At 29.7% G+C, this 22389-nt stretch overlaps 3 protein-coding genes across 4 annotated transcripts; 2 read left to right on the forward strand and 1 right to left on the reverse strand.

Moving 5' to 3' along the window:
- The first annotated feature begins 6606 nt into the window (after positions 1-6606).
- Positions 6607-11326, forward strand: LOC111277113 (protein PHR1-LIKE 1-like). Its single transcript, XM_022863296.2, has 8 exons — positions 6607-6795; positions 8237-8863; positions 9381-9573; positions 9670-9746; positions 9839-9878; positions 10100-10157; positions 10340-10409; positions 10744-11326. The coding sequence occupies exons 2-8, from the start codon at positions 8294-8296 to the stop codon at positions 11104-11106; spliced, it is 1371 nt and encodes a 456-aa protein (XP_022719031.2). The 5' UTR covers positions 6607-6795; positions 8237-8293; the 3' UTR covers positions 11107-11326.
- A 176-nt stretch (positions 11327-11502) lies between these two features.
- LOC111277543 (uncharacterized) lies at positions 11503-13704 on the reverse strand. The gene is made up of 4 exons (XM_089763962.1): positions 13368-13704; positions 13184-13263; positions 11991-13053; positions 11503-11920 (listed from the first exon to the last, which is right to left on the reverse strand). The coding sequence occupies exons 1-4, from the start codon at positions 13449-13451 to the stop codon at positions 11840-11842; spliced, it is 1308 nt and encodes a 435-aa protein (XP_089620088.1). The 5' UTR covers positions 13452-13704; the 3' UTR covers positions 11503-11839.
- Positions 13705-18031: 4327 nt separating this feature from the next.
- Positions 18032-22189, forward strand: LOC111277115 (uncharacterized). 2 transcript variants are annotated; one of them, XM_089763963.1, is made up of 8 exons: positions 18032-18874; positions 19527-19918; positions 20112-20372; positions 20486-20648; positions 20739-20841; positions 21024-21152; positions 21403-21618; positions 21719-22189. In XM_089763963.1, exons 2-8 carry the CDS (start codon positions 19915-19917, stop codon positions 21995-21997), a joined length of 1155 nt encoding a protein of 384 aa, XP_089620089.1. In that variant the 5' UTR covers positions 18032-18874; positions 19527-19914; the 3' UTR covers positions 21998-22189. The 2 variants fall into 2 exon arrangements, with proteins under 2 accessions (XP_089620089.1, XP_022719034.2); XM_022863299.2 differs by having other exon boundaries at positions 20123-20372.
- Positions 22190-22389: the final 200 nt, after the last annotated feature.

The following is a 22389-nucleotide window of genomic DNA, read 5'->3' on the forward strand; positions in this document are numbered from 1 at the left end:
TAAAATATATTAACCACTTAACAATCAATACCCATAGACCCTCTCAATCTCCTCTAGTCTTATGGAGTATTCTCAACCTAAATAAACAAATTTCATGTAGACCCGTAAATCTTCAGTAATCTTATCGGATGTCTATCCCACAAAATCTTATAATTTTTTTATATATTTTTCTCATACATAATCTTTAGAGATTTCACGTATTTATAATTATGTAAACTTACCTATTAAAAATCTTTTTTCATTTAGAATTTTTCTGCAAATCAAGCTTGTCTATTAAGAATTTTTTCTTTTAAAATTTTTTTTTACAAATCTTTTTATCTATAAAGTAATATCTAATAAATTTCAAACAAATCTCTTATAAAATTTGAGTCACTATTCCTAACAATTAATAGAACAAAAAGAAGAGCAACTTAGACAGGAAATTGATCCTACCCCTGTTGGACTGGATAAATCATACTCAATCTCTAAGGATTAGAGAGATACTATTAATGCTATTAATCTGTAAATAGAATTTTGGAGCTACATATCGTTTCATTATTATGGCCCCATGAACACGTTGCTGTAAGCTCATCAGCACTCATAACCTTCCCTCAGTCTATTGATTCTTTGCTATTCTGCCATGACAATTGAAAAAAAAAAATAACATTGCATTTCTTCTAAGTGGCTTAATATATAATCATGCAATTGAATCAAATCTGCAAATCTATCTTAGACAAGAGATTTCGTGAACCATAACTTTTCTAGTCAACAATGATCAGTCGCGGTTTTGAGAGGTGGGTCTGTTTCTTAAAGTAGCTGATTATATGTTGCCAATTTTTATGAAAAGGAAACAATTCATAGAAGCTTCAATCTAACCTATCTATAAGTTCTTTTGGTCATTGATTAGAAACCATTACAAGAAATAAACAGAAACAAATTATAAAAAGAAAAGTTAGAAGAAGATCACTTCTAAGTTCATAGGCTTAAATAAATTGAGAATTGAGCTTAAATTTCCTTATTAGACTATAAAAGTTTCAAATATCCTCATTGGTTATAGTTTTTAGTATATAGACGAACATTTTGTGCGAAATACTTTCTTGTTTTTATATATTTTTTATTAGAATATTATAAACTAAGGACGAAATTGATTCCAATAGAGGAAAGCAACGTTTGTTTAAATCCAAATTTCCCAAAATTTCAATCTCCCCTTTGAACTTTTTTGGCAAGAAATAAAATTTTGATTAAAAATTAAATTCAAAATTAAATTTAATTAATTTATTAAATTATCTTTAACAGATAATATGCAATAAATTTAAAATTAAAACTCAAATTCATGTAATTTTTTTCCTTTGGTTATGATTTTGTTAAAAAATAATAATTTGACCAAAATCTAGATAATATAAAATAAACTGAGAAGAGGGAATTCCAACTGGACCTGAAAAACAAAAGAGTATCCGATGAACAAAAAACTACCACTAATTTATGGCCCCACTATTTTTTTTCTTTTTTTTTTGAATTAATTCATTCTTTTTTGTTTAGCAGCCTTTCATAATCACTCACGCCACCAAATTAAATAAAAATTAGAAATTATACTTACACCCATTGAATTTTATCAATTTACAAATAAATCCTAAGTGAGATAAGATTTCATTTCCTTTTTATAAAGATTACAATGCAATTTCACCTTTAAAATACTAAAAATAGCTTAATTTTTATATTTAAAAGAAATTATTTTTATACTTAAACTTATTTATTTAAAGATTAAAATTAAGATTGTAATAGAATGAAATTTCATGATTTAAATTATTAATACAATTATAAGATATTAAATGTAAAAAACATGAAATCTACGGGGGCGGAAATATGGTTTTCCCTAAAAATAGAAAGACAAGAAAAGACGGGTACGTTTCCTACTTGTAATAAAAATCGTCTTTGTTGAAACCGAGAAGAAAAACCAAGGCCACCACGTGTTAATCAGTAAAGAATATTTCTTTCCTGTGCTGTTCCCTTCCCTGTTTTGGTACTCTGTTTAATTTTTTTTTTTTTTTGCGCCAAAAACATCAGCTTTTCTATTCTATCCAATCACAACTTTTCAGGGATTCATTTATTCTTGATTTCAACACCATTCCAAGTAAGATTCTTTGATACCCTTTTTGGATATTTTTCATTTTTTGAGAAAAAAAGTTTTACTTATATAATATATGGACCATAATTTAGATTAACCTTTGATGCCCAATTCTCAGAAAAGCTTCTTTTGTTGAATTTTGCTTTTTCTAGTTAGTTGTGGTAAGTTATGAAATGGGTTGTTTCTGATTTTTATTATTAATAGGCTTTTTTTTTGTGTGTGTGTGTGTGTTCTTGGATTGGTCTGCAGAAGAGGAGCAAAGCAATGTCAAAAAAAAATTCAGCAATGGAAGAATCAAAAGAAGAGCCAACAGGGTGATGAAGAAAATTATAGTTCTGCCCTTTGTTAGATGAAGCATAATTCCATCAAGGAAACTATCAGAACTTAAGGAAAGTGCATTGTATATATTTTTCAAAATTCTGCAACTATATCATCATCTTGCATTCTCCTATATTTTAGTCAAGAGATGTCACTCTTGATCAGATGATCATATCCCACATAGCTAGGATCAGATGATCATTTGAGGTTTCCAGAGGTGGGTCTGTCACTAATGGAGCTTGAAATTGAACAACCATTACAAGAAATAAACAGAAACAAATAAAAAAGAGAAGTTAGAAGAAGATTACAGGGTTTTGGAAGCTTAATATCAAGGTCACTCCTGACTTTCCTTTGTGCAGTGAGAGGTGCCTTCTTAGCCACTATTGCCATGGCATCTTTTGATAACTCGTTTCCTGTATCTTTGCAAAGAGAAAGTTCTGTATTTTAACTAGAAAAAGCACACTTGATTTTTGTATTCATTGCATGAAGTTACTTGCTAGACCTAGACGTCAACATGGATGGACGTGGATTTTTACGAGGAAAATTTGCATGTCTTGGCAAGCTTTCCTTTGCAAAAATTTTTTATTATTATTATTATTATTATTATTATTATTATTATTATTATTATTATTACAAAACCATTGAAACTTACTTTCATTTCAATTTATAAAAATAATTGATTTAATTATTAAAATCAAATGTTTAAATGTTGTGATTCTAATTTTTTAATACTTATTATGCAACTATGAATAAACTTAACGTGATAGACCATTATGAGTCTTTTTTTTTATTATTTTCATTCGATATAAATAAAATTTCTAATGCTTGAATAAGACTTATATCAAGATTTCAACCTACTTAAAATTAAATTTTATTTTTTTATGTAAGTAAGATTAAACTTTGAATTTCAATGATCAAAATTTAAATTTTAAGAATCTTAAATATAAAAAAAAAAAAACTATATTTAACAAATATTTATAGTGTGTAAAATACAAATAAACAACCCTTGATTTTGTTTCTCATTAAATGACTTGTGTTTTTATCAACTTATCAAGGTTATCAACTTTATTATCATCATTATTTTAATTTCACAATTACATAATACATAAAATTTTGAAAATTTTATTACAACTTGGAAAGTACTATGATGTAATTAATTTCAGCTTCAAAATTTTGTGCACACTTGGAAAGTACCAGGAAACCAAACCAAGAGGGAACACCATCTAAACAATAAATTTTATTACTATACCATGTACAATATTTTCCTTTGAATATGTGACATAGCACTTTCTCCTTTTTTTTTTCTTTTTTTTATGGGTTTTTTTGTTTATTTAAAATTTAAAAATTTTTACTAGCTTTAAAAAATAATTTACTGATTTTTTTAAATTTTATAAAAAGTTTTTAAGATGGACCTACTTTATCAAGTTTGTTTTTTCTTTTTTCTATTTTTTTTCTTTTTGTATCCACCAATTAAATAAATTTTGTTTTGTATGGAATTTAACCCCAGTGCCACGTGCGCATCCCCATTTTTTTTTTAATTTTTAAACTCTTTTATAATCTTTTTATTTTGTTTTTATTTTTTTCAATTTTTATATTTAATATATATTTTTTCATTTAAATTTTTTAAAGCTAGGATATATACACTTTACACTAAGCTTCTTTTTTTTCTTCTTTAATTTCTTCTTTTAAACGTTTTTATAAATATATTTTTTAAAGATTTTAAATTCCTTTTTGTATGGAACACACTTGATATCAAAGGCATGCCACATTTTTGCTTTTTTTTTTCTTATTTTTCTTATTTTTTAAAATTTAATAAATATTTAAAGATTTTAAATTTTTTTATGGGATCCACTTGATACCAAAGCTATGTCAAGCCATGTCATTTACATCTTTTTTCTTTCTTTTATTCTTTTATCTATTTTAATATTTAATAAATATTTTTAATATTTTTTAAAATTTTGAATCGAGGTCCATTTGATATTATTGATTAATTTTTTTAAAAAAATATTATGGAGGTGTCTTTGTCACATAGAGATTTCATTGTTCCTTCTTTTATCTTTATTTATTTTTAAATTCATGATATAAATATATGTTTTATTTTTCATTTAATTTTAATTTTGTATATATATATATGTACCATATAATAAGATAATTATTTATAACCATAATTTAATAAATCCACCTACCATTTTCATTTGGCTTCCTTTTCTGTTTTTTCATCATTTCTTTGTCTATACTTTAAATCATGCATATAAACGAAGATTCTACGATATGTCACGTGCCATTTCAATACATTTTCTCTTTTTCCTTTCTTTTTTTTCTTTTTTTAATATTTAATTATTATTTTTTTTAAGCTTTTTATAAGTGGGACTCATTTGATATTATTGATTAAAAATGTATATGTTTTCATTCTTTTTTATTTTTATGTATTAAATCTATATTCGATGGGTTTCAATTTCTCTAGATCCAATAGATGTATTTTTTAATTTGAGATCAGATCAAGATTTTCTTTTAAAAATTAATGTCAAATTGGATGCTAGTTTATGGTGTTTTGCTTCTCTAAATATATATAAATATACATGCTATTATTTATTTTAATTTTCTATTTCTATATACACATTTTATTAACAAATTATTATTTAATATTTTAATTTAATAAATCTAGATTGCATCCTCATTTGGCTTTATTTTATTTTATTTTATTTTATTTTTTCATTTTCACATGGCATCCCAATTATCTCTTTTTTATTTTTTTGTTTATTTTTCCTTTTTCTTCATTATTTTTTCTTTTTTGGATTTCAATTAATTATTTAATATATTAATTAAATATATTAATATTTTAAACTCAATTGGAATGTCATATAGTATCTCGCAGAGTCCTTTTTCCTTTTTGTTTTGTTTTTCTTTTCCTTTTTTATTTATATTTTTATGCTTTTTAAATTAAATTAATTTTTTGAAAAAAAAAAAGGGCCAACAATAATTTTGTATACACTCACATTTGACTTTTTTTTCTAATTTTTTAATTTAAAAAAATTTTTAAAAATGTGTCAATAGATAGATATATTAAAATAATTTATATTAAATAAATTTTAATTTATCTCGATCCGATATAAGAGAATTTTTTCAAATTAAGATCGAACTGAGATGAATAGAGCTTTTTTTAGAAAAATAAAATCAGAGTAGAAGCATATTAAAACTATTTTGACCTAACCCATATCGAAATACATATATATATATATAAGTATATATTTTACTATTAATTTTTATATATATAATATTTGATGCATTAATTTAAAAAATTAATATTTTAAATTCAACACGATATCCATGTGGTTATTTTTTATTTTTTTACTTTTTTATTCTTTTAATTACATAAAATTTAAAAGAAAAATGAGGTAATTGATATATCTACGTCACTCTTATTTAGCTTTATCTTACGTTATTTCTTTTTTTTTAATTAAATAAATTTTGAGATAAAAAATTAAATTGATAAACCTAACAAAATAAAAAAAAATTGACCCTTGACAATGCACGAATAATCATACTAGTACTAGTAATTTCTGTCATTGAAAATTGTAGTGCTACAGAAAGAAAGCAATGTTTGTTAAAATCTAAATTCCCAAAATTTCCAGAAATAATTTGTCCAAAATCCAGATAACATAAAATAAACTAAAACAAGAGAAATTTCAAAGTGGATTTGCAAAACCAAAAGAGTAAAAAAAAAAAAAAAAAAAAAAAAAAAACACTACCACTTGTTTATGGGCCCACTAATTTATTCATTGTCTTTTGTTTAGCAGCCTTTCATAATCGCTCACACCACCAAACAGAAAAATGATAAACTATACTTACTCCCCTTGAATTACTCATTTTTGCAAATAAACCCTTAACAACAATAATAATTCATTTCCTTTTGTAAAGGTTACAATGCAATTTCACCTTATAAAAAATAGTTTTATTTTTACATTTAAAACGAAATCATCTTTTATACTTAAACTTATTTATTTAAAGTTTAAATTCAAGATTGTAATTGGAATGAAAGTTCATGTTTTGAATTTGTCAATAGAAGCATAGGACATTACATGAAATCCAAGGGGCAGAAATATGGTTTTCCCAAAAAAAAAAACAAATAAACACACGGACGTTTCCTACTTGGAATAAAATTCGTGTCTTTGTAGAAACCGAGAAGAAAAGAAAAACAAAAACAAAGGCGCCCTTTTTGGATAATCCAAAAGGAATATTTCATTCATATGCTGTTTCCTTTCCCTGTTTTGGTACTCTGGTTTTCTTGGTCTCCAAAAACATCAGCTTTTCTATTTTATACAATTACCAACTTCTCAGGGATTCATTTGTTCTTGATTTCAACAACATTCAAAGTAAGATTCCTTGATACCCTTTTTGGATATTTTTAATTTTTTGAAAAAAAAAGTTTTACTTACAAAATATATTGACCATAATTTATTAACCTTTGATACCCAATTCTTAGAAAAGCTTCTTTTGTAGAATTTTGATTGTTTTTTAATTAGTTGTGGTAAGTTATGAAATGGGTTGTTTCTGTTTTTGATTAATAATAGGCTGATTTGTTGGGATTTTTATGTTCTTGGTTTGGTCTGCTTTGGTTATTAAGGACGCTGTGTTATTGGTTATTTGCTTTCTGAAGTGTTTTTTCAGGTTTTGTCTAGCAACTTCATTGATTGGAATTTGGTTTTCGGGTGGTGGGGAAAGTCGTCACCTTTTTTTGTGTGATCATGTCTTGGACAAGTGAGAGGTGATGGTTTGTGAGTTTACTAGGGGCTTTCTTGTGTTATTATTATTACTATTATTATTATTATTATTTTGGCATTTTGGGCTTTCTTGAGGTTACTCTAAGTAAATTTCCTTATTGTGGCTTTCATAGACTTTGTAATTTTATTTTTTTTCATTTTTACAATGAATAGGTTTTTATGTTATTTTTGTTTGACTAGAACTTGAAATGGATTTAATTGGACAGTGGCCTTTGGTTGATTTATGTCCTGCTAGTAGTTCTCCATTCTTTCATTTGTCAAAAATCAATTTATTTGCTTGCTCATGGAGATTCTGCTTCCACTTTTAGAGATATCCACTTGTTCGTCAAGAAATTGTATCGCTTTTTATGTGATTTTTCTTTGGACATGAACATGAGATGGATTTGGTTGGACAGCAGATTCTGGTTGATCCGCATCCTGCTAATACTTCTGTAGATTCCATTTGCTCAAATCTTGCTTTTTTACGGTGCTTCTGCTTCAATATTTAGAGATATCAACTTGTTGGTCAAGATATTGGGACTCTTTTGGTGTAAATCACTTCAATTTTTTTTTTTTTTTGGTTCCTTACTTTTTTCTTTTTATGACAGAAGTAAATTATATTGTATTTCTTTTGTTCCCCCTAAATGATCTCCTTTTTTCTGGAAATAAATGGTCTCTTTTTTGGCTTTGACTTATTGCTATGAGATTAATGGAGTGGTTGTAAATACTGAAAAGATTCAAATTTATATGGAAAACCATTGTAATGGTTCCTTTTTGGTTGGGGTGAAGTGAAACTGTCATTTCGCATATGATGGTTTTACTTTTTTAGTTTGTATGTTATAGAAATCATTTTGTAGTGGTCATGTCATCATTATTTGTAGTTCATGGTTCATGATCAAGAAATGGACATGGTTATACTTTTATTTGATTATAACTAATAGAGTCGTGTAACCATGTCCTATGATAATGCAAAGTAAGTTTAGAGCCACTGAATCAAAGATTGTTGAATTTCTTGATATATGACGTTAACAAGCATCTTGCTTTGTTTATTCAGGTTGCTGATATTTATATATAAAACAGCTGATAATCGGGAACTTTGGTCTCTGCTGCTATGTCTTCATCTTTTCCAGCTCTCCCTACTCCTTTCAAAGTGAGTTATCCCATGTTGTCTGGTCCTTTACAGGTTTCCTCAGGAAGGGAAGTGATGAAAGCCTCTGTATTACCAAAAGAATCTCTGTTACCCTTACCCACTGATGGAACCCCTGGGAATTTGTTTCCATCCCTTTCCATAACCACCAATGACATGCATGCCTCAGCTCTAGCACGTGAACAACATTCTCAAAATACTGCCTTCATTTCTCAGTCTTCAAGGGAATTAGCATCTTTGCCACCAATCGATTCTTCATTTTCAGAACAGCCCTCAGCTTTAATTAATCACCCACAGGAAAATAATGTTTCTTGGTGTTTAGATCGGCTTCAAAACTTTCTTGATTTGCCTGAAAATGTTCCTGGTCCAAATGAGCTGGTGGAAAGCAGCACTGGTGTCATGGCGTCTAACGACCACAATAAGAGAATCAATTGGCAGGAGTGGGCGGATCAGCTGATCTCTGTTGATGATGCTCTGGATACAGACTGGAATGAGATTCTTGGTGATACCAATGTCTCAGATCCCAAACTGAAGGTATATGTTCCTGAATTTTATTAGATAGAATTGGTGCAGAAGTCTTAAGCAACTTTTGAGGTTAATTGTTTAATTTCTTTGGCAGATGATCAGTTTATTCTTTGTTATTTTCTGGTTTTACAATTCTCAGGGTGATACAATTTTGCCACTGCTGCTATTAACTTCAAATCAACTTTTGAAACTTTCCTTCTTTAGAAACTATATAAAATCTGATTCTCTTTATAACATTTAAGTACCAAAATTCAACTAACTCATGAATTTTCATACTATTTCCTACTTAGCTTCCAAGGATATTTTCCCATGGAGAAAAAGTACTTGGTTGTGGATGAAAACCCCATTATCATAGCCGTTTGCTTTTAAAGAGGCCAAGATCTATCTAGCCAAGTTATAGATGTACCATCAGAAGCTTTGTTTGTTTTTTTTTTTGTTTTTTTTTTAACTATATTTGGTTTTCTTTGAGTGTCTGTGTGTGTTTTTCATTTCTTTTGGCTTATGAAAAAACTAAAAAATGTATCAGGTGCTGAAACCTTCTGGTGATATCTCAAAGCAACAGCCTCAGTTTCATCAGAATCAATCTGCAGCACATGGAGAATTTTCTAGCGATGCTTACCCATCGATCACTGCTCCTCCAACCAAATCCCGTATGCGTTGGACACCAGAGCTTCATGAGGCTTTTGTGGAAGCTGTTAATCAGCTGGGTGGCAGTGAACGTGCGTATTACTCATTGTGTAAATTTTCTCATTACTGTGTAGGCAATGATTTATATACATCATTTGCTAATTTTGGCTAATAATTTAAACTTACAGGAGCTACTCCAAAAGGTGTCTTAATGCTCATGAATGTTGAAGGCTTAACAATCTATCATGTTAAAAGTCATTTGCAGGTCTTTATGTAATCTCGTCTTATTTGTCCCTTTAACTACTGTAATTAACAAGCTTGTAATTTTACTGGAATATTTTCCTATTCTGAATGCAGAAATATAGAACTGCCAGATACAAGCCGGAATCATCAGAAGGTAATACAACTGGAATACTTTCAACTACTTTTTGCTGTATTTTCTTAGTACCATTTTGAATTTTCTTGTTACATAATTGTCTGCCTAGGATACAATTCTGTTGTTCCTCTCTGTCTCTTTCCCTTTGATGTGTGCAAGCAGTAGCACACATGACACACCCATATAACAACTCAATGCAGTAAGAGAACTGGTTAAAATGTATTGCTTGCATCTCATTGCAGGAACATCAGAGAAAAAAATGACTTCAATTGAAGATATGAAATCCTTGGACTTGAAGACGTAAGTGACTTTCTCTTTCCTCATATCTCGAAATAAAGTTTTAATTTCTACCCTTTTTCTTTTGAATTTTGTTCTATTAGAGTGTTATTTATCTGTCCGTAGCTCAATCTAGTAGATTTTTTTTTTTGTTTCAAAATCCTGAATAAAGAAGCTGATTTTGGCCTTGAAATTTTTTATTACAGGAGTATGGGAATTACTGAAGCATTGCGATTGCAGATTGAAGTTCAGAAGCAGCTCCATGAACAACTCGAGGTATGATACTGGTAGCTAAGCATTACTCTGTTTGATTTTCAGCTGTAGATTATGCAGGTCAACGTAATGCATTGATATGTCTTCTTTCTTATATAATAACTTCCTTTTCAAGCTTACCACCTTAGTGTATTGAGTTTTCTTAATATACTACTGGGTTTCATCATTGTTACTTGGACTCTTCAATTTTCCAAACATGGAACTGGGAAGCATGTCGTGTAGAAGAAATGGGTAAGATGGACCAAAATTTGCACGCATGCAACATTAAAAAGCCAAGTTGCATACACATATGAAAATGCACACATATTTTCTGATTCCTGGTACCTTCTGCCTCCAGATTCAGAGAAATTTGCAATTGCGAATTGAAGAACAAGGGAGGTATCTGCAGATGATGTTTGAGAAACAAAAAAGAATGGAGGATGAAAAGAGTGGGGGGACTTCTTCTGCCCTAGATGCCCCTCCTGCACCATTACCAGGCTCAATGTTCCCATCTTGTACCGCTGATAAATCAGAAGTCTTAGAGCAAGTTCACACAAGAACTGGAATTACTACTGGAAATGCTAGCACTACAGAGGAAAAAGGTCCCCAGGATGTAAGCAGGAAGCAAAAGGGATCAGAAACAGAAACAACTGACCATGTAGAGACAAATGATGATGAGTCTGGTTCCCCACTCTCAAAACGAGCAAGAACAGAGAAATAGCAGTATTGTTGACTTAGCATCTGACAAATAATCTTTCTATAGCATTGCTCCTGGAGAAGCTGTTGTAAGACAGAAACCAGGGGTTTTTGAAACATTAGATCTTAGATCTATCTTTACGTGACTCAATGGGTGACTTAGATATGATATTCTTTTCATTTTGAAAGAATTATAGGTTCTGCTCTTGATTGTTGACCTTTCTAATCTAAAACATTTGCCTTGATCTTGCTTGTGCAATCTCTCTTTATGGTTATGCTTTGTAAATGAGAAAAAGTTGCAGATGTTAAAGATTTGAATTTCAAACTTGTTAGATGTCATTAAGTGATTGCTTAAACCAAATGAGCTAAGCTTTTAGTCCTTCTCAAGATTCATATAGTTGATTTAGATTTCTGCATCAATCACATTTGGATATAAAGAGTCAGTTGATTTGATGATTATATCAAGAAAGATAAATCCCGTCATACAAACTTATAAAACAATGTAGACAAGCTAAACAAAACAGACGTATCATCCAAATCAGGACTCATTTAGAGAGAAATCCGGGCGGATTTTCAGTTCTTCACTAAAAATCTAATGCTTACACAAACCAAACCAATAAATTAAACCAAGTCCTAGCAGCCTCAAGTAAAAAATAGAATAAACTATGCAACGGAAAAATATATAAACATAAGTATCCATGGGAATGCTGCAGGAAGAACACTTTCATCTCCCAGGATGACTCAGTTGAAGAGAACTGTTATACTCCTGCAATCCCTCCATCTAAAGCTCTCTCCAACCTTACCTCAAATGGAATTGCATTCCACTTAAGTCTCTCTTCCTGCACAACCAAAAACATTATCAGTGCCAACATATATGTAAAATGTATATGAAGACCAGTGAAAACTCACTTGGTATGCCTGAATGTTTCTGCTCCTTGTTCTCGATGTTCCTTTGCTAGGAGAGCTTGAATCAGAATCTATTGTCTGACCAGTATGACTCCAATAACTCCCAACAGTCCCTATAATAGGTGTTTCATCTGGACTTTGGCTCCTGCACTTTCTTGGAGATGTAGACGCATAATGTTTTTTGAGTTCTTCCTTTGTTAATGCTCCTAAAATAGGCCTATCGTCATGACTTCTTGAGGAATTTGTTTTGTTGGATGCTGAATTCCCAACTGAATTAGAACTAGCCTTCGAATTCAGTGTGTTTTCAGGTTCCACTAACCAGCTAGAAAGACTTGTATCAACAGCAATTTCGTGGCTTACCAGCATCTTGTCATTGGACCAGAACTTTGAACTGAAAGTTTCAAGCTTAAAACTAGGCTCTGGACTAGTAACCATTTTATCAAATTCTAGCTCTAGATTGATGTTCTCCTTTTCTTGATCAGGCTTCAATGGTATGCTTGCTTTTGCCTTGACTTCTTTCCATTGAGCAAGATTTTCTACAGGATTCAAAACTGATTCAAGATGCTCAACACCTCTATATTTAGAATATGGATTTAACCCAATTGGCTTGACTTCCTCAGTAGGTGATTTATCAATTGGCGTGGGACTAGTAACTTCCTTCTCATCTGATTCAACTTCACAAACTTGTTTCCTAGACTCTATTGACAAAGAAAACAGTGACTCAGATGACTCTTCCATAACCAATTGTGGCTCATTTTCAGCCTTACCCTCCTCGTTATCATCATCTAAATCACTTACTTCTAAATCCAAATCTTCCAATTCATCCTCACTTTCTGCACAGCTGTTCTGATATCTATTATTTTGAGACTTGCAAACTACATTTGAAGTAGTCAAATCAAAAACAGAAGATTTAGCTGTTTCTTTTGTCTCCTCACGCTCCTTATCTTCATTATTTTTCAACAACTTGTCAGCAGATTCAACAGGGAATTCCTCATGATTCTTCACATTCAAATCAAACGTCACCTTCTTTTTACCACAGTCATTCAATAGCTCCCCAAGCTTCTCTCTACAATAATTTATATCAAATAAGAAAATTAACGCATGCATAAACATAAACATAAGCAAGCAAACAAATGCTCCTCAGACAACAGTTAAAAAAAAAAAATTAGTCCTGCAACGGGACAGCCATAACTTACTTTTTCACTATAATGGGGTTAAAGGGTATCCCAAAATCTTCTTCCTTACTGGATTGAACAGCTTCATTGGCTTCATGTTTCTAGATGGAACAAATATCAAACAAGCATAAAAAAAGAAAAACGAAAAAAAAAAGAGAAAGAACCCCATGAATTATAAAGCCTGGAAAGTGAAGAAAAAACTAACCTGATCACTAAATGAAGTCCCATCCACCAAATGCTGATGTTTTTTACTCTTGGAAGCAGAAAAACAAGCAAAAAGGCAACCCATTATTAGCCTTATTGATTTCTTTATAAAGTTCCCTTTATTTTTTTTTCAACCCACAAAAAGGACCCCTGGTCTAGAAAATGAAAGAGAAAGAAAGAAGGGAATTGAAGGAGAAAATGAAAAGCGGTAAAGGAATTTGAAGTAGGTAGGACTTGAAAGAATGTGACCGTTGGTGGGGGCATTATTTAAAATTGAAGGCTTCATTTTAAGTGAAAGGCAGATATTTGGCACTGAGTTTCATACTGGTGGTGTGAGCTTTTAAGTTCGGGGGACTAAAAGGAAATGCGCTTTTTTTAAGTTCTTTCAATTTCTTTTTTTTTTTTTTTTTTTTTTGAGAATTTCAATTTCAGTTTGTATTTTGTTGTGATTTAAATGGAAGTCTTCTTTTTTTTTTTTTTTTAAGTTAAACGGAAGCCTTAAATCAAATATGAGATAAAAGAGTAATAATCCGTCGTTTAATCTTTTAACCATCGAAACTTTTTTAACGTGGTATCTAAATTAAAATTTTTTAATTAAATATTTAAATTTTAATTTCATGTATTAAATTATTTTAATTTTTTGATATTATTAGAATAATATTAATATGGTATTTAAATGTTAATATGAATAACACATAGCTATTTTTTTATAATGATACGATTATTATGTGTTATTTTTAAAAAATAAAAAAATAATTTTTAAAAATTTTATTTTAAAAAGTTTTTATTTTTAAAAAATGATATTTGACAGTCATATCTCAAAATCACATGATAATTACGTGACATCTACATCAATATTTAAATGTTATATTATTATTATTATTTTAACAATGTTAAAAGTTAGGGTAATTTAATATACAAAAACGAAATTTAAGTACATATTTAAATTTTTTTATTTAAATATCACATTAAAAATAATATAAATAATTCAAAAACCAAATAAAGTATTATCCTTAAAAATAATTATAAATATTAAAATTTATGTATTCAACTATTCAAAAAGAGAAATATACATTAAACATCATTAGGGTTGACAATCCAACTCATATCCATCAAGTTCTAATTCGATTTAACCTTGTAGGATTGATTTTTCTTTTTAAAATTGGGTTTTTGATCAGATAAGATAAATTTGAAATAAAATTAGGGTCAAAGTTTTTTGTATAACTGCTTTGACCTGACCTGATATATATGTGTATATATATATATGATTTTATTATTTATTTATTTAATTTTATATTTATATATTTATATATTTTATTTTTATATTAAAATATTAATATTCTATTAATTTTAAATCGTATCAAATCGATTATAAATTTAAATATATATAAATCAAATCAAATTAAAATATAAAAATATAATATTTTAATATTAAATTAAATTCAAATATTAATACTATAAAATTAGATCGATTTCGAGATAAAAAAAATCTAAACAACCGGATCCATTGCCAATCTCTTGCCATCATGTGCCTTTCTCTTTCATATTCACACACCAAATGTTCCCCACCGACCATCAAAATGCATTAATTGGTCTGTCAAAGAGTTTCATAAGGACATATGCAACAAATTGACAATTGGAATATGACATTTACCTTCACTTATCAAATACAAGTCTTCGAGTTTAATTAAAACTTTACATATTCATGCCACGTGTTCAAATATTGAGATAAGTTAGTTTTCAATATATGAGATGAGAATTTTTTTTTTTTATTGTGTAATATCACATGTATAAAAAAAATCGAAAATTATCTTGACTTTTAAAATATTTCAACTCATGATATCATGCTTCTAAGTCATCCTTAAAGTTAAAGTTGGAAAAAAAAAGAATTGAAATGCAAAATCATTATGGTTTATTATGTAATATAATATCACATATACATATAAAAAAATTATAAAAAAGATATTAAATTTTTTTGTAATTTAAAAATAAAAAATTGTAGACATTAAAAATTAAAATTTATTAAATATTACTTTTTAAAATAATTATATAGTTCAAGTGTGTTAAACTTTAAAGTTTAAGAATTTTTGTCATGTAAAGTCAAACTAAAACTCATACTATCATGCTTAGAAATTATTAAAAATATTTATTCATTATTTTTAATTTATTAATAATATATAAAATTTATATTTTGATAATACATCAAATATAAATTTTTTAAAATTATATAAATTTATTTAAAATGTAATTGAATATTTTATTCAATTTTTAATCTTATTTAGATTTAAATATTTATAAATCAAAACAAACTTGTATACCAACTTTCTCTTATACTTTCAAATTTTTTAAAAATATTTTAGTCTTATTGGCCGATTCAATTTCATAAATTTATCACGAAATATTGACATAACTTAAAGCATAATCAAAATCAAAATCAAAATCAAAATGCAATTAATTTGAACCAATAAAATAGCTGAAAAAACAAGTGATAATCTAAAAAAATAAAGATCTCAACTTGTTGTTCCTTTAATTCCCTCAATTGCAAAAGTGTTCCCCACACGTGAGAAATCAATTTCTCGTAATCCAAGAAAAATAGTGAAGTATGATGTGAGTTATTACTTTACTTTTCATTCATTCTTATTCTTTGCTAATAAATTAATTTAATTTATTAGTTTATTTTTTTCAATGAAAAAATTTTAGATTTGAGTCTTATGATTATTTATTGAGATTATCTCAAATGCATTTATTAATAAGTGATTGATTCAATTTATTAAATTTATCTTTTTTGATAAAAAAATTTTAGATTTGAATTTTTATTGAAATTATCTCGAATGCATTTATTAATAAGTGATTGATTCAATCTATTAGATTTATCTTTTTCTATGAAAAAATTTTAGATTTGAATCTTATCAGTGATCATTTATTGAAGTCATATCGAATGTATAACTTATATCACTTATCTTAAACTATCAAATATGATATATCTTATCTTGATTTGAGAAATTGAATAACTTATCCATTATCAAATTTTTTCTTAAAAAAAAATTTCTTATCCTTTTTATTTTGTTTAAAGTTTTTTTTATACATTATTGTATTATTTTACTAGTGAATATAAACGGTATTAAAAATTTTGATAAATGTATTATTTTGTTATATTAAATTTTTATTTTTAAATATAAATTAAAAAATGTATCATTTTTTAAATCTTATTAATTAAATTTATTTCTTGACGAATGCGATAAATTATTTATTTATTATCTGCACAAAAATTGATAAAAATAAAAAAATCCCAACCGACAGCCGACCACTTCGGTTGATACTTAGAAATTGCTAGAGTCTGATCGACTATTGTGGGTCCAACATGTTTTGACTAGGCTTTTTTATGAAACATATCCAACGGTTCCAATTAGAGGAAAACAAGATTACTCAACTACACATGATTATAGCTTAAAGCTTAAGATGTTACTTTGTTAGTAGATCACAAACATTATTACACCACTAATCTAAAGTGTGAAGTAATTAATTAATTTAAGATTAATTCCATCTTCTTTTTGCTTCTTCATCTATTAAAACTCTATTGGGTTGTGTGGTGGATGACATTTCCATCTCACGCTCTGTTTTTATAATTGGATCTTTAAATTTTTAGAAATTTAATCATAAAATAAAGTCATAATACACGATTAAAGTAAATTAACAAAGTTTTTTTGAATTGATTGTAAATATATTTATTTTTTATTTGTACTTGTTTATTAAATTTAATAAATAAATTTAAATAATATTTTTAATCTGTTTATATTTTCAATAAATTTATTTAAAATTAATTAATTTATTATTAATTTATATTTGAATATATGATATATTATACTAAAAAGTTGTAGTCTTCATCAAATTGCCAAGGCCACTACCCATAATTTTATTGGTTTTAACTTTCCAAACAAAAGCTTTTGTTGTTTTCCATTGTAAATGAGCTGTGATGATGTTGATAATGGAAGAAGTAAGGTTGTAGGGGGCCTCCCTCATTGAAATGTTGGACCATTTTTTTAGGCATGTAAAATATATTCTGTTACCTGCTCCAAATCAATAATCCTATATATTTTGCTTAGTTTAGTGTGTTATCTGTTGCACTCAATCCAGAGAGAAGAGAACTGACACTAATTTGAGTACCAAATCAAAGTTTTCAATGACCCAAAATCATAACCAAGAAAATGGGTGCACTTTACCCTGTGAGAATAGTCAGAGTTATGATAATTATGTTACATGTCTGTTTCTCTGTTATTTTCTTTGAGAAACTGAAACAAGGTTGGTTTCCCAAGGTCTGTCCTTTTTCACTTTCATTACTGCAAAGTTTTTGTCCTTTTCTTCCTGGGTTTTGCTGAAAATGTAATTTTGGTTTGAATTTTGAACCATTTCTTTTTTCATATATTTGAGAAATGAAAATGACCTTCACCACACTTTTTTACCGTGTTTTATTGTTGCTGGGTGTTTGTTTCTGGTAAAAAGATGCTTTATTGAAGATTCTTATCTTGTGTCATTTGCTTTGTACTAATTTTTGTTGGCATTTGTCTTTTTCAATGTTATCCATCGTTCTCAAGGCTATCAAATGTGGGGTTTATCTTTATCATTTTCTTTTTACTGAATATATTCCACTGTTTTAATCTTCAATTTGAGGCTATCATATTTTTCTCTCTTTCTTTTTGGGTTTATCTCTTTTTTAGTTTTGTAATTGAAAAAAATCTTGTTTTCTGTTATTTTTTTTCTTTTTAATGAATGAATATTTGGATAATTCAAATGCTTTGTAAATTTATTCTCTGAATTTTCCTGCACTGAATTTCATCTTGTAATACCTTTTTATGGTTTTTCTTCTCTATAATTCTGGGTTGGATTTTTTTTTCTTCCTTTTGTCTTGTTTGTAGGTATTCGGGTGTCAATCCTGATAAGAATTTTCAATATATTTTGCAGCTGTAATGAAAAAGATAGCAGTGGACCACCAAGGATAATGAGTTATTAATGATGGAGTGAATGGTTGAGAATTTGAGGGTGACAAATGACAATTTGGTGAATGTGTTTTTTCTTTTGATTGGTTGAACATAAACCAACTTTCAAGCTTCTGTTTCGTATGAAAATGTCAACATAGTTAAAACTATCATATGTTTTCATGTGATTATAGTTGCATTGTTAGTTGGAATGTCACGAAATTCTAGAGAAAAGAAACCAGTGCTTCAAGGGCTGTAGAGGGTTCTTTCTTAAAAAAAAGGAAAAGGCAAATAAAGAAGAACATGGAGCCAACAAACCGGAAGTTTTTGGAGAGAGTGGTTTCACAAAAAGCGTTGCAAATGGGCAGTTCATTTCCTTGTCAAATTTGTGTGGTGGGTTTTCTTTGTGGAGTTTGTCTGACATCTCTGTTTCTGGCTGCTCTTACTTCGCTTGGTAATTTTGGGTTTGGTGGGATTTCTTTTGCATCCATTTCCATGGGGGTTTCTCCATGGAATTCAAGTTCAGAGATAATCAGTAAGTTAGATTACCTGCCAATTATATTCCTTCATATGTTATTATTTTTTGATTGTAGTCTGTAGTTGTAGAATTTATCTTTATTTCTCATCTTCTGGTTCAGTGTTAATGGGGGCATTTTATAATCTTTTGTAAATAATGGAGACCATACTTGGTTGGAAGTTTGAAAATTCAGATCAAATAGTTGCAGAATTGAGTTCTTATTATTTCCAAAATGAGGTTCAGCGAATTATGAATTGCCGGTGAAGTCCGGTCGAAAATTGACAGATTGATGCATGGAATGATGAATTTGATGTAAGGTGTACTTGAAGCAACAAAAAGTTGGAATGACTTGTTGCACTCATTTGTTGTTTGCTTCTTTAGTTGATGACTTTTAACTAAGTCTCTAGATAATCATAATTAGTTCATTAATTCGGTTCACTCAACATACTTAAGCTAGAAGCCAGCATCTCAACTTTTGGACTTGTGAATAACCAGTGCCAAGCCTGCAATGTTGGGAGTTTTAAGTTGTTTGTCCATGGAATTTACTTTTGGTGGTTGTTAAAATCACTGACAATGATGGACTTGAAATAGATTTGTGTATGAGAATTTCTTGATTGTGAACAATAAATGTTTCTTTTAACGTAATTCATTTTCCTTGATTGAAATGTAGATGTTGTTACAAGTTCAGACTGCAAATTTAAACTGAAAGAAACAGAGAGATGGGTGGACTCACGGGAAAGGGAAACACAGAGCGATGATGAGAGAGTTTCTTTACTGACTGAAGCTTGGGGTGCTTTACTAGCTGAGAGGGAACCTGAAGAAAGCGAGTTCTTGCAAAGATTTGGACTCAGTAAATCCAGTGTACCAAATGCCCCTCATTTGAAGAACTGCAAATCAAGTGTGCAAGTGAATAAGCGTCTTGACACGCGCACTAGAGATGGCAGATTTCCTCCCTGGACAACTTGGAAGGGTTCATTAGACATGTATCCTGCAACTGCAGCTGATGAGAATAATAGAAGCTTTAAGCGTTACGCCATATCTGATGGTGCTTATCCTCCATGGGTGCGTTCCTAAATCCTAAGCTACATTTAAGTTAACCTGTTTGAGTTATAAAGGCTATTCAAAGCATGATATTGATGTTGGATGAGTACTAAAAATTTTCATTGTCACATTTCTTGCCTAGAATTAAGAAATTATGCGCTTGTTCTGTAAAATGATATGTTTTTCTGCTTCTGAATCATTTTTGAAAATCAAGATCTTTTTCAGATTGAGGGATCCGATGAAGAAAACTATCCTCTTACCAAGAAAGTGCAGTGTGACATTTGGATCCATCAGCATCCAATAAACTGCCGTGATCCTAACTTAAAATTTCTAGTGGCTGACTGGGAAAAATTGCCTGGCTTTGGCATTGGAGCCCAGATTGCTGGAATGGCTGGGCTTCTTGCTATTGCAATCAATGAGAAAAGGGTCCTTGTTACCAGATACTACAATCGTGCTGACCATGATGGTTGTAAAGGTATAAATCTGCAACAACTTATTGCTCGATATGCTACATTTTCTGGGAATTAAATGTCTGGGAACTGGAAGAATTACGTTACCATTAGTATTCCCATGGTGTTTGTATTTTAGCATCGCGCAATAGTTGGTCGTGCTACTTCTTCCTAGAGACATCCCAGGAATGCCAAGACCATGCATTCGAGCTTATGCTCAGCAAAGAGGCATGGGAAAAGGGGATTATAAAAGGAAAAGACAATTACAAGTCAAAGGAAATATGGGCAGGGAAGATTTCAAGGTAAGCAAAATGCAATTTGCAGGAATGAGTTTGTACCGACTTGGAAAACATTAGTGTATCTTAAGTCAGTGATTTCGCTATTTGATGCAGGGTATGGGGTGATCCTTGGAGTTATTTGCAGCCTACAACAGAGATAAACGGGAGTTTAATTGCTTTTCACCATAAAATGGACCGAAGGTGGTGGAGAGCGCAGGTACAACTTAAGATTGTTTACATATTTAGCTGGTCACTGTTGATTTACATTCCAACGCGAAGTCATGTATATATAAATAGAAACACACAGGCATATGCGTTATTTCTAATGAGAATGCCATGCTATAAGGACTATCAGATGGTTGTTCTTTGACTAATTAGAATACAATTTATTATGTACAGGCTGTTCGCTATCTAATGAGATTTCAAACAGAGTACACTTGTGGCTTATTGAACATAGCTCGCCATGCTGCATTTGGGAAGGAAGCTGCAAAAATGGTTCTTGCAAGTATTGACAGAGAGTGGCCAAAGGTTTGTTCATCTAAGATTGAGTCTTTTGTTATTTGACTTCTACCTAGGTAATTGACACTGAGTTTAGAATCTTCAGACCTCAATGTTGCTGCTATTTGTCGTCTGTCCATTCGCGCCTGCGTGCCTAATGGACATGTGGGAATGCATGTTCATATGTAATGGAAGCTGCAACATTGAGATCATGCATGCTAAACTCATTCTCATTTTAAACTTCAATTGAGACTATTACTCGTGAGAGCTTTTATAACAGGTGATTATCAACAAGCCAAAGTCAGATATTGAAGAATTTGTGTGGTCAAATCACAAACCTTGGGTCCCTAGGCCTTTACTAAGTATGCATGTAAGAATGGGAGACAAGGCATGTGAAATGAAAGTTGTCGAATTTGAAAAATACATGGATCTTGCTTACCGAATTCGAAAGCGCTTTCCATATCTCAACAACATTTGGCTCTCCACTGAAATGCAGGTTAGCATTTTGACATTTTTACTTGCAGAATTAATGAATGAATGAATGTTTTGCTGTCATTCATCTATCTGATATCATGAATGGCCTAACTAAATTTCAGGAAGTGATCGATAGAACAAAATCGTACCCTCATTGGAACTTCTATTACACAAATGTGACACGTCAAGTAGGAAACATAACGATGGCTACGTACGAGGCAAGTCTTGGAAGGAAAACCAGCTCGAACTATCCTCTTGTAAATTTCTTGATGGCAGTGGAATCAGACTTTTTTATTGGTGCATTGGGATCCACATGGTGCTTTCTAATAGATGGCATGAGGAACACTGGAGGAAAAGTAATGGCCGGATACTTAAGCGTCAACAAAGATAGGTTCTGGTAGTGAAATCTGAGATCTCTAGATTGGATAGGCATGTAGATTAGATCAATCTACAGCAATTTATTTTGTTTGTATAAAGTTTTTTAAAGTAATTTTGCGCCTTTTTGTACAAATCCAAATGCAAACCAAGTTTACTAATAAAACATGTAGATATAGTTGCTATAATTTCCAGTAAAATTTTGCTATTAAGTTCCAGGCCTGGGTCTTTTAAACTAGAACTATTCTCTTCTACTTCCCATGATTTCGTTTAAAAATGTTTCTTTTTCGTTTATTAAACTTAATAAATAATTATAAGTAAAATTTTTAAATTCAGTTAAATTCATTTATGTTTAATTCGTTTTTACTCCTATCAATGCAACAACGAGGTTAAAAGCGACTACCACAAAAACCAGAAA

This window comes from Durio zibethinus, chromosome 7 (assembly GCF_047325235.1).
Source record: "Durio zibethinus cultivar Kanyao isolate XHJ-2024 chromosome 7, ASM4732523v1, whole genome shotgun sequence".
In the NCBI taxonomy this organism is placed as follows: Eukaryota; Viridiplantae; Streptophyta; class Magnoliopsida; order Malvales; family Malvaceae; genus Durio; species Durio zibethinus.